At 31.1% G+C, this 12,692-nt stretch overlaps 1 protein-coding gene across 2 annotated transcripts in view; it reads right to left on the minus strand.

Annotated features, from left to right (window-relative positions):
- Positions 1-306: 306 nt before the first annotated feature.
- Positions 307-12,692, minus strand: part of RhoGEF64C (Rho guanine nucleotide exchange factor at 64C) — a 219,296-nt gene continuing 206,910 nt past the window's right edge. For both annotated transcript variants that reach the window (XM_088263029.1, XM_088263038.1), the window contains 5 exons: positions 8,926-9,132; positions 5,252-5,538; positions 4,661-4,772; positions 2,937-3,158; positions 307-1,122 (listed from right to left, as the gene is read on the minus strand). In XM_088263029.1, the coding sequence (XP_088119155.1) occupies positions 991-1,122; positions 2,937-3,158; positions 4,661-4,772; positions 5,252-5,538; positions 8,926-9,132 (960 nt within the window). In that variant the 3' untranslated portion in view covers positions 307-990. The remainder of the gene's footprint in view (positions 1,123-2,936; positions 3,159-4,660; positions 4,773-5,251; positions 5,539-8,925; positions 9,133-12,692) is intronic.

The raw sequence follows: 12,692 nt of genomic DNA on the forward strand, positions 1-12,692 counted from the left end.
TCCCCTCCCTCTGCCGTTATACATTTTTATCGTTACGTGGTAGAAATTGTTTCCCGGCCAACAGGAGGGTTGAAATACCTGTAAGAAGATTTTCATAAAAATCTTTACGTTTAATACAAATTTTGTTATGAATTGGATCCTTTTATTTTATTTTTACGATACAATAAAGTTCATACAATAGAATATACAGGATGTAACTTGAGATTTAGTTAAAGCCGATGTGGGTTGAATTTTCAGCCCAACATGTATTTCAAAATATTTATTCATCTAAAAAGCTTCTCTCAAAGTACTATTTTTGGTTTGATATTTTTTTTCTTTGATGTTTTCTTTGTTTGTTTCTTACGTCTGATCTCAATACATTTACTTACATGTAATCATGGCAAGCTTTGTATTAAAACCCTCTCAAATTTGGTCTACTTCCTAAGTATACTGGTATCCCAAGTTCGGTTCCCAGGAGGATCAAAATGTGATTATTTTTTATTTATGACACCTTTTCTTTGTATATTTAACGATTAATCTAACAATCATCTATACGATGCAGTGCCCTATGTACCAAAGTGGGTTCGGGTAAGGGTAAGGTTAAGAAGAAAAAATGCCTCTTTTGAATTCGAAATAGAGTCATAAAGAAGAATTTGTCTTTACAAAAAAATTATTTGGTGAAGACGACACCAAATTCATATATTCCTCTTTTTTGTCCGAATATGTAAGAATGACCCTTATTTATAAATAAATATTTGTTTGTTACATTTTTAACGATCATTCAATAAATATGAGGGCTAACTTCAGAGTTTTATCATATTTAATTGTTTTACAGCTTTTTTAAGATTTAATTGTGACAATTCATGGTTTTATTATGTTAAAAAAACGCATATTTAAATTATTCCATTGCTTGTTAAGAAAAACGTGTATTTAAAATTGGTTTCTCGTTCTGAAACTTTTCTCTTGACTGTGACGGATCTTTGGTTAATGAACGACACTGCTTGGTGGTGGTTAGTTTCGGGTCATCATGCCATTGATCATAATGTTGGCAAGAGCGTTTCTTCTCTTTCTCCACGCGCCCATGCCCTGGGAGTGATACTGCAGCTGTTGGCACCACTGCTTCGTGCGGGTACTGTCCTCAGCCTGTAACAAAATAGAGTATATTTATAAGCTACCCCAAAGAAGTTTTACTTACGCCAATAGGGTCTACTTTACATAATGCCATTATTTTTGGATCGCATAAGCATAATATGAAACGTGTACGTTAAGAAAAACTTTTTATTTATTTTTTAACTCAGTTTGGTCCAAATTAACGATATCAAACAAATATAAACAAGTCACAAGACTGATAAATTCAAATTGGTACGCAAATTCATTATTTTCATGCCTATCAAAGTACAATGACATTTTTTGCTTTAAACCGCTTATCGTTAACCGCTATCCATCATCTCATGTTGAAAGCGTCCAATTTAGTATTCAAATACTGTATTTTATCAAATGCTTCTATATGCTACCATTCTAACATTTTCTATTGATTTTAATATAATGCAATAGTAAAAACTTGTATTGGGACACTTTTAGATTATTAATGTAATCACGACTAGTTTCGAAAATTACAGAACTTCTCATCAACATGTGAAAATTCAAGCTGCATTTTCTGTTATTAGTTATTATTTTCATTTTTAGATGTGCACATCTTTAACTGTCGAAACTAGTCGTATTTACATACTTGAACTCGAAAATGGTCTTCTGTAAGCATTTTATTTTTATACAATATATAAATCATCATGTTTATACCACAAAGTTGATAAAACTTTAAATTACATTTTAATCGATTTTAATGAAAACATGACTAATGCTTCTTTTTATTCTTCGTAACAGCTATTTTAACCGGTGATGGCATGGTTTAAAAATGCTTTGATTAAAGAAATAGATATCTCCTGTTTAATGAGTGAATAGAAAAGTAATTATAAAAGAAAATACTACGTTGTTATTTTTATTAAATATTTAATTAGCAAATAAATAAAATACATCAATATCAGTTAAATAAATCTAATCTTGCCAGTACTATTATATGTAGGTATGTAGGTACTTGAATCCTATGGTATGTACGCCCCAAGAAGAGCGCCTGGATTCTTGCTGCTATGCAAACAGCTTAGTCTTGCAGATGATTGGTTTGCGTTGAACGCAGCTTAAGGCGCTTAAGATACGTGCGCTCCGAGTTCTGTTTATTCCAACAACAAATGCTTGAGTTTGAAATTAAACCCAAACCGTTGCTCTATAATAACACACAGTAACTGTGTGAAAAAGAAAACGGATTTTCAATCAAGTTTTCATCTTAAATTCACTCGTCATTGAATCCTCGATAGTAATTAATAATAAAAAAAAATCATCAATCTGGATCGATGAAATAAATAAATAATTTACTTTTATTATAAAAATAGTAATGTAAAAAGTCATTAAATAATAAACCAATACAAATTGATGTACGATCATTTTCTTTTAACGTTATTTTATGATCCAAATTACCTTGTATTTTGTTTTGGAATTATTTCCGTAAAAAACATTTTTTTCTGTTTAGGTTTTTTTTCAAATCTAGTTTTCGTCTGTAATTGTAATTATCAAATGTTTAAATAATGATAATGGTTAAAGAAAAATACTTGTGTTTTTATTATTTACAAAAATACTTTAATTTCATGCTGTTTCTGTGAGCCTAAGCGGCTTATTATACAATAAAAACTGAAATAGGTATCAAATTGTGGTAGAGTGGATTTGAAACGAGAAACTCTGACTCAAGAGTCCGCGACACTAACCACGGGACCACAACCCGACACAATTCGTCTGAGAGATCGCGTTTCAACTACATTCAGTCTATTTTCATCCAACTCTATACCATGAACATGTCATATGTCGTTTGCCACACGGATGACAGATGTTCGATGTCCTCCAAAACCCACCTTGAATATGAACGTATCCTTGGAGACGATCTCCTGCAGCTCGAAGTAGTCGTCCCAGTCGCTGTCGGCCGCCACCACGCAGCGGTCGAGGTAGAGCGGCTCCCGCAGCAGGGCGGCCCGCCCGCCCTTGTCGCGCACAAGCAGCAGGCTCGCCTCGCGCACGCCCGTGTTGTGCGGGAAGCACGGACCGCGACCCTCGCTCGGCTTGTAGGCCGCCGTCGGCTGGACACGAAATAGAAGGATTCATGAAAAAAGCTCAAGCGCAAAAGCTCATTCTCTTTATTGGAAAGAACAGCATTATAAATATTATTAATGGAATGTTGAAATGTCTATTTTATTAAATTAATTTTCTAAAAAAACTCTTGTTACTATATTACATTTTTTTAAAGTGGTTTGAGATTTTGTCACCTTATAATTGGTACTTGAAGCGGAGGGCTGATCAAAATTCTATCATGTGTTAACGATCAAGGTAACACTGCTTTTATATGATGCAGTGCCTTATTGGGGTGCTTATTATGGTTTGAAGAATAATTTTTACATGTTTGATGGACTAGTATTTTTTTTATTAGCCATTAAGTTAGATCATTAAGTTAATTTTATATTTTATCCAGCTTAAAAAAAAACCTGTGTATTTAAATTTGTGTTGGGACCACGAGAGATAATCTAGCGTGGACCAAACAGGAACTTTTCAGCATTTTCTCATTGCGGTAATTTGTAGATGATTTATTACCAGAACTTGACTTTTTTATTGACATCTATTGACATTTATTGATATCTTAACAGATGAAGAAGATTTTAAGTCTGAGTTTTTGACTTGTAATAGGTTAGTTAAGTGATCCCTTTACACACTTTCAACATTCACCAAGTATACCCATGATTGACAACCTCACTCCCTACTCAAAATTTTGGAATTCTTTATATATTGATCAATCTCGCGACACAATACATATGAGTTCACAAGAGCCATCTTTGTTGGATTAAAAAAGGATAGTTTTCAAAATATTGAATTCAACAAAAGAAAAATTATGTAAATAAAAAAAACAATTAAATAAAACAAATATATGTAATAAACGAACGACTATGTTAACACTGCATCGAACTGATGTAACACGCTAAGCATAAATCAGTGCGAATTAAAATTTAGAAGGTAATTTCAGTTTTTGAGTACAGAATACATGTTTTGGTTTAACTATGTGATCTGTTTTATTAAGAGAAATATAATGATAATGTATTGATATTATTTTAAAAACTCACGTTGGAAAAATCAAACATCTGTTACAGACCATTGAAATCGTTCGCAATAACAAGGAAATAATTTTTAACATAGCAAAAAACCAAACTCGATTTCACAAATACGATTTCCATTTGTACTCGTTCGAACAAGTTTTATTTTTATTTTGTTTCATTACAAATTACGAATGAACTACTACTCTTCCAATTATATTTTTTTATTGTAATCACTTACAGTAATGTATTCTTTTTAAATAACGGAATTATGTGATGTTATGGAAAAAAAACTGTCGCCTCTAAACATACATAAGTAGATCTCTTAAAATAAAATGTTAGTAGTATTTTCAGGTTTAACTTGACATATGTTTAAAAAAAATTGTACTAGTGAAAAGAATAAATCCTTTTCATATTTTTTTCTTCCAAGAGATTATTTAAATATTATCAACTTGAGCAAAGAAAGACATTAATTTTTCAAGCGTATAATATTTTCATACCTTTCCATTGGTTACAAGCAACGCGTTTATTGGAGTAAGTTTAATGGTCCGACCCTTTCTCCAGTTGTTATCATTTGGTTGAGTGAACAGCAGTTTCCCTTCCATTGCAAATCTAAAAATAAAATTACAATTCAACGGATTAATATAATCGTACTATTAGACATAAATGAAATTTTTAATGAAAGCCAAAATCTATATACAGTTTTTATCCGCTTTAGTGTAGTAGTTAGCACATTTAACTACCATGCAGGAGGTCCCAGGTTCGATTTTCAACGGGATCAAATAAATTTGTCCTAAAATAATCATTGAAAAATGGTTTTGCATAAAAATTCAACGTTAATAAGCGTATAGTAAAAAAAATAGATTTTTTAATAATTTTGATTTTTACACAATTATCAATTTTGTCCGCCTCCACAATATAGTGGATAGGTTTTTTTTATTAACATAAACTGTATACATTTATTAAAAGAACAATTTTTTAAATATTTAAAAAAAAAAATTTTTTTTGCAGAGACCCACCAAGCCACCTCGTGTGTCTTGTCGGTGGAGTTCTTTTTTAATATATTTACAAAAATATGAATATTTCCAAACCTCGCTTCATCGTGATTCCACTCCAAAACATCCACCGCCATTTTCCTCAACTTGATGTTGATCATGTCTATCTCGGAACTGCTTCTTCTGCCTCCCGCTCCGCTGGAGATGCGACGCCACAGCTTGAGGGAAGTGACGTCCTTGGCTTCGGCGTTCATGTGGCTGAGGTGCAGTTCTATCTTCTGTTGAGCCTGACGCAGCAGGTCCCTTCCTTCTAACTGAGGTGGGGTCACTTTGTGCAAACGGGAGAGGAGAAGAGGGTATTTGGTCACTCGCTGAACAGGGACCTAAAAATGAAGATGATAGCCAGTATTAGTCTATGAATCGGGTTATAGATGAATTTTTCGTGATACCGAAAGCGTTTTGAGGGAAAGTGTTTTACCTAAAAATGTTTGCCAATTTTTAAACATACATTATTTAAATCATCACGCCATTATATGTAATGCCAAAATGGATACATAATACACTTTTAATAAGCTAATAATCTTCTCAATAAGCAAGTTTTTTTTAATTATTAAAGAAAACACTTATTTTTTTACAACTTGAGTTTATTTATGACAACTTGTTTCGGAAGCTAAGCTTCCATCTTCAGGTCTAAATATAAACTCATGGAAGCTTAGCTTCTGTAACTAGTTGTCATAAATAAAATCAAGTGTTAAAATAACAAAGGTTTTCTTTAATATTATTTCGAGAAATAAAAATACTTTGTGTTCTGATCCACTCACATTTTTATTAACCAACTAGTTTCGGCAACAACCTTTTGCCCTCTTCAGGGTTTCATTTATCACTTCAACATGTCTTACCACAAAGTAAATGCCGAAACAATAAATAAAAAACATTTTTATTAAGTAAACTAAAAATGATATGTTCATTATTTGTTCTCTTTTTTTCCATTTGTATTTTTTTATAAAAAAGCTGTAGCATAAATGGAAACTTGGAATAATAAATTACTTTATTTATGTATATATAAATTTGAAATTAAATATTTATGTTATTTCAACGATATGAGGTATAAAAACGTTAGTTACATGCATGCAACCACTAAAATACGTCGTTTTAAAAAAAATATTGATTGATTTTTTTTCAAAAAATTTAATCCTTAATTACTCTCGTTTTTCAGGATTTTCTACAGGTAGGATAGTAAGGATAAGAAAATGAAATGTAAAATATATATATATCACGAATACCTAGACCAATTGAAAAAAAAAATATTTTTGCGATTAGCGAGAATCGAATCCGCGACGCCAGTTTCGCAGAATATCCAACTACGCCACAACGCCTGTCACTTATTTCACTTTTTTGAAATACTAACCGGCTTTGAATGTAACACGTATGTTTTTTTAGAACCTTGCGGTTCTAAAAAACAACCACCATACAACGTTATTATGTAAAATGGATAACGCATTCCAAGAGTAACGATCCTTTCCCCAACCTATGAATTAATGATGATTTATTCAAGGTGATACAGTTCGACCCAGAAGAGTCTTATACATATATTTATCCTGAAAACGATTTCTATTCCGCCCACCGTCTTCACTCGAGACTTAACTCAATATTTGTGAGTGACCTTTGAACTACTAAAACCTTGCGAGTAACACTGTTAAATATTTTGTAATGTATACGACCACTAAAGATACCATTAGAGCGTGTATTTCTCAAACCGACTTTTGGGATCTTCCTCTCTTTCAACTTGATGTAATATTTATGATGAACTAAACGATTTTGATCCCTTAGCTTGCCTTAATACAGTGAAGAAACGAGTTGGCCTTCGACAATGGAACTTCTTTAAGTCCTCGTTAAATTTTCTAGAGGAATTTAATGTTGAAATAGTATTCTCTGCCTTTCTAAAGTCGTCAGTAATTTATTGAAGCTTAAACATGTGTGTCTTCTAAGCCGAGCTGTACAGAAGGGTTTATTTAATATTCTATGAAAATATTTGGATAGCGCTCTATTATTTGTGACATGGATAATCCTCTTACCTAAAGTGGTATTTAAATCCTTGGTATACGTATTTACGACCTTGTTAAATATTGTTGAGAGGATTTTATTTGACTGGCCATTAGTTATATGACCTTTGCTTTCCAGTCATTTCAACTAAAATGTACCATAGTTAGTAACTTCTTTCTATGATTTTTTTTGTCTTAGCTTAAAATAGCAACAGTTTAAAATAAAACTGTTTTGGATTGATAATATTTTATCCTTCATTGGAAATCAAATAGAACAAATACTTATATAGAGGGTGTTTGTTACATCGATAGAAAGCCAGTAAAGTATGATGGCGGAGGATATTAAAAATCGTTGTATCTAGAAATACTCACCTAAATATACCTACATAAAATGTGAACAATATTTTGAATGTATCCAAATACAAATTCGGATTTTCTCTACTGAGAAGCTTTTTTTGCATTGAAATCTCAACGTAGATGAAGAAGAATGTGGAATTCTGAGTATTTACAGGGCTTATGACCTATCGTAGGTTGGTAAAGTAATCACTGTACACTCGCAAAACATTCACCATTCTTCTCATGATTGACATCTAAACTACTCAAATTATTGCATGAGAGCTTACAAGCCCTGTAAATACCCAGACTTCCATATTCTTCTTCGTTGAGATATCAATGTAATACATAAAATGATTCATACTTTTTTAAACATATTGGTGTTTTTTTTTTATCGTATTATTTTTTTATTATTTAAATAAAAAGCGAATGGGTTTCTTTAAAAAATTCAATTATGTTTCTCAAATTGGAAAACATATTAAATATGCAGCGGAAGAGTGATTCTTTGACTTGAAAGTTCAAAAGATTTAAAAGCATAAAATATCGTTAGCGTTACCTGCATGATGCACTTCCGACTTCATTTTTAAACGATCTCGTCGTACTGAGTGCATGTAAATAAATTTATGCTGGGATTAAATATCTTTGAGACTTAAACTCCTTTTACTAGAGAGCGAGTTATGATGATATTTTAGATTATGTTACATTATTTAAGAAAGTTACCCTACACAGAACTGCCATCAAAATCATGTACGTTCTACCAAAATATACAACATAGCTAAAATTATTAATGAAATTAATAAATACTTAAGTTATTTAATAATTTACTGTAGTTTGTCAAGATTTTATGTACCACGTATTAAAGGGTTAATTACTTCCCCGCAAGCGCTTATAACACTAGTTTTTTTTTCTTCTTTAACATACCTACTTTCTCGTATATTGAAGGGAAAATAAAACATTTTTTAGCTCATTACCTTACAATAAGTGTTTTCTTTATAAAACCATATATTTATTTCGAAGAAAAACTTATTTTCTCAATACGAAAACGGTGTTTAAAGAAAATTAAGTTGAGGACTATCGATGATCCTGCCTGAACCTCGTTTATTGGTTCATTTTTTATTGGAGTTTAACGTAGATATCATTTACAATGCTGTTGATATACAAGGCAAATTTAGCACAATTTTTTTTAACATTTAAATTCACACATGAAGATCGGGTAGGATAGTCAGTTATACCCTCGCTTACAAGTGCTTAAGACACCAATATTACATTAAAAACAACTCTTTTGAGTGGCATTTCTCGCCCATTGACACTCTTTTTATGGGGATGTAAGCGCTGCCGAGGCCACTGTAGTTCCTGAATTTGAGAAAAATTATTCAGGGGATGCAATAAACTTACCATCAAGAAGGAATTGAGGTTCATCCTTCTGAGGACGGTATTCTCCATTTGAGAGACCTTGAGGAAGATCCTCAGCAGCTCCTTCTCCTTCTCCAAGCTGGAGAGCAGCATGGAGGCAGATCCCTGGCGCACGCAGTAGGACGAGAATGCGTGCAACATTGGCGCAGACTCTAAGATCAGCTTGCCAATGTTAACGGTGAGGAGGTCCTACGAAATAAATAATTCCATATTATTTATCTTTAAAGTTATAACAAAAAAATACGAGGAAAACTTGGCATACTTTCTATTTTGTTTCTTGTCCATTTAACTAGAGTGAGCCACAGCAAAGCTCGGCCAGGTACCGATAGTTTGATAAAATATTTAATACGTAATATGTTTAATATTTAATATAAAAATTAAATTTTAAACATATTCCAAAAAATTTACTAGCTTGGTTGTCGAATTGGTGAATGTTACACGTGAATATAGTGATCACTTAAGCAAGATATAAATTCCCAGACTTCCATATTCTTCTTCATCTAAGATCAGATGTCAAAAAAAGGAAAATTTATTTTCAAAATTAACTTTTTTTAAATTATTTAAAAAAAAATTGTTTTATTACTACTTGAGTTTATTTATGACCACTAGTTTCGGAAGCTACGCTTCCATCTTCAGGTCTAGTTGCGAACAATAAATGAAATACTTTTTTTTAATATGAAAAGCATATTCAAATAAGTCTTGATTGAACTACTTTTGTATTCTTATAATATATTTTAAAAACCCCTATTATTTATTGTACAGTATAAGTTTAAAAAATATTTTTTTTTAAATAATGTTTAATTTTTTCAAATATGTTTGAAAAACTAAGGTAGACTGTTTCACTTACTACTCGCAAAAAGCACTTCTTATGTGTTTTATGCGAAGGGTTTATGTACCCAGTTATTAATAATCTATGATTTTTATCTTGTTTACTACACAAGGTCGCGATAACTCAATCATTATAATAATAACATCCGCGTTTATAAAGTGCTATGTTGTACTCAAAATATATTTATAACACCATCAAAGTCGAATGAGCCACGACGGAATCTAGATCTCATGACAATTGGAAATATTAATTCAACCTTGCATTTAGTGGTGTTCGCTTAGTGGAATGAGGTGTCACTTATAAAATTTAAGATTAGCCGTGATTCCAATTTGGAATTTAAGATAAGCCGTGAAGCCAATTGCAGCACGATATTTAAGTTGTTTTGTAAAATATTTTGAATAAAATATAAAAAATACAAATTAAAACGTGTCGTGATGATACAACACATTTGTTCTAAGTAATTTTTATCTGTATATATTTCTTCTTACATTTTATATTCGGAGTGATATATTCACATTCTTGATAGCATGAAAATGCATTAAATATTATAAATATTCCTTACAATCCTTGGAATAATAAATCACAAACCAAACTGGAGTTTTAACTGAAATACAACGTTTGAATTGCAAAACCAATTGAAAGATTCGTTATGTCCGAGATTTCTTTTTTTTCTTATTTTTTCCTTATCAACATATTATGTGTTATAACAATATTATGTGTGATTAAATTTGTAGATAATTTTGCTCACAAGTGTTATTTTTTAACCCTTAGGGATTATTTAGTACATAGACCCTGATGATGACAAGGTTCTTGTCAAAACCAGGCGGATAAAGTCTACCAATAAAAATTGGTCAAAGCAATATCGTTTTATTTTATAAAGTTTATAAAATGTACCCCTAAGTATCTGCGAAAAATATTCGAGAAATTATTTAATCAATATTTTTTATTCTTGCCTCAACCTTTTATATATTGTGAAATTAAAGAATGAAAATATACGTAATTCATAATCACATCATTATTGATGCCACCTTATTAGAATGCTCATCATATGTTTTTAAGAGATTCTGGTTTCGTGAGATAACCCGCCAAAATTAATAATAATCCTCACGAGAAATACCTCGTGGTGAAAACTATAATTACGTCTAACTTTTGTTAAGTTCAAGTCTGCACGCAACGTCAATTATTTAATATTTTAGTATAACAAGAGGTTCATTTTCAGCAAAAAATACGTGAGTGAAAACATTTTTTTGTACTAATCAAGCTATTTATATTGTGAACTTTAGGAAAATAATATTTTTTCAACACGTACGAAAGTTACTCGCAGGCAAACTCGTCATTAAATTACAACAACTTCAAGTTAACATCAATTATGTAATCGAGTCTAATAATAGATTTCTTGATTTTGATTAAATATCAAATATCTTGCATAAGTTAACCATATTACGAATCAAGCAAAGGAACAAATTTCAAAATTTATTTTTTTAAGAATACTCAAAAAAATGTAAAATAGAAATTTTTATACAGCGCGTATATCCGTAACCTAGCGGTGCAAGTGTATCCCTGTTGTTTTATTTGAGACATTAAAATATAGCAATGTATTATTCTAATATAATTATTTACATCCAACCACGAAAAAAATATGCTTTACACCCCTGTTTTATTGAACAATAAAGATTAATGTTTAAAGGAAAACAATTTCAACCTACGGCGTTATACATATTAATATTAAATTATACGTACATTAATGACTATGAAGCAGTGAAAGGCAATCGAGAAAAAAAGACAAAATCAACAAAAATTACGATATCTTTCAAATGAGCTTTTCATTAATACGGTTTTAGAATTTAATCAGTCGAAGTGCAAAAATCAGTCCACAAATTTGGTTGAGTATCGCATACTTAACAATTCAACATTGTAAAACGTAAGCTAAAAAGATATTTAAACAAAAAAAAAACAGTACCATCCTAATTGAGTAACCGTAAAAGTAATAGCTAGACACATCTCTAGTTTAAAGTTTAGCTGCATATATAGAGTATCATATGCAGCAAATAAGTATGTGGAGCATATAAAAGAATAAAACTCGTCTGAATTATTATCGACTTCATTATAAAAATATCGCTCGAAATTCAAAGAAAACAATTTGTTCCCCGAGAAAATTATATAGGAGCTGAATGTTCTCGTAAATCCAAGAAAACAGCAGAACATTTTAACGAATTGGAATTGTTTAATTGAGTAAACGTGACTAAAAACTAACTACCTCTAAATTGTCTCACAGCTTTATTACGTACTCTTTAAATCGTGGTACTGTAAAATGAATTTAACACTGCTAAAGCCATTGACCTGGTTTCAGAAGTAGGTTTTTAAAATGTATAAAATCTGTTAATATTGTTGCCAGCGATACGAATACATTGCACATATGCAAGGGTATCCTTTTTATAGTCACGACATGTATCAGTCGCTTGTTGCCGAGGTCGATGAAGGACGTTTGCCAAATAACAACACGATTCCGTATTTTTTTAGAGCTTCTATAAAAAACCCAACAAATTGAATTAACTCCAATAGACTGGTTAATTAATGGCTTGTTTTAAACTGTGCTAAACCTCTGAATGTTTTATTAAAACTTTAAATTAAATTCGATCAGTTTTATTGTTTATTGTTTCGGCATTCAATTTGTTGTAAGACTTGATGAAATTTGAAAAAAAAATGTTTTTTTCCACTTAAGCATTATATTTTTACATTTTGACATCTCAACAAAGATGAAGAAGAATATGGAAATCTGAATATTTACAGAGCTGGCGATCTATCATACGCTGATTAAGTGATTACTTTACACATGTGCAACATTCACTAATTGTATCCATGATTGACATCATTTACATCATATAGATTGATCAATCTCGTGACACGATACATATGAGTT

This window comes from Brachycentrus maculatus, unplaced genomic scaffold, assembly GCF_059751285.1.
Source record: "Brachycentrus maculatus isolate JH-2025_06_01 unplaced genomic scaffold, ASM5975128v1 h1tg000012l, whole genome shotgun sequence".
NCBI lineage: Eukaryota > Metazoa > Arthropoda > Insecta > Trichoptera > Brachycentridae > Brachycentrus > Brachycentrus maculatus.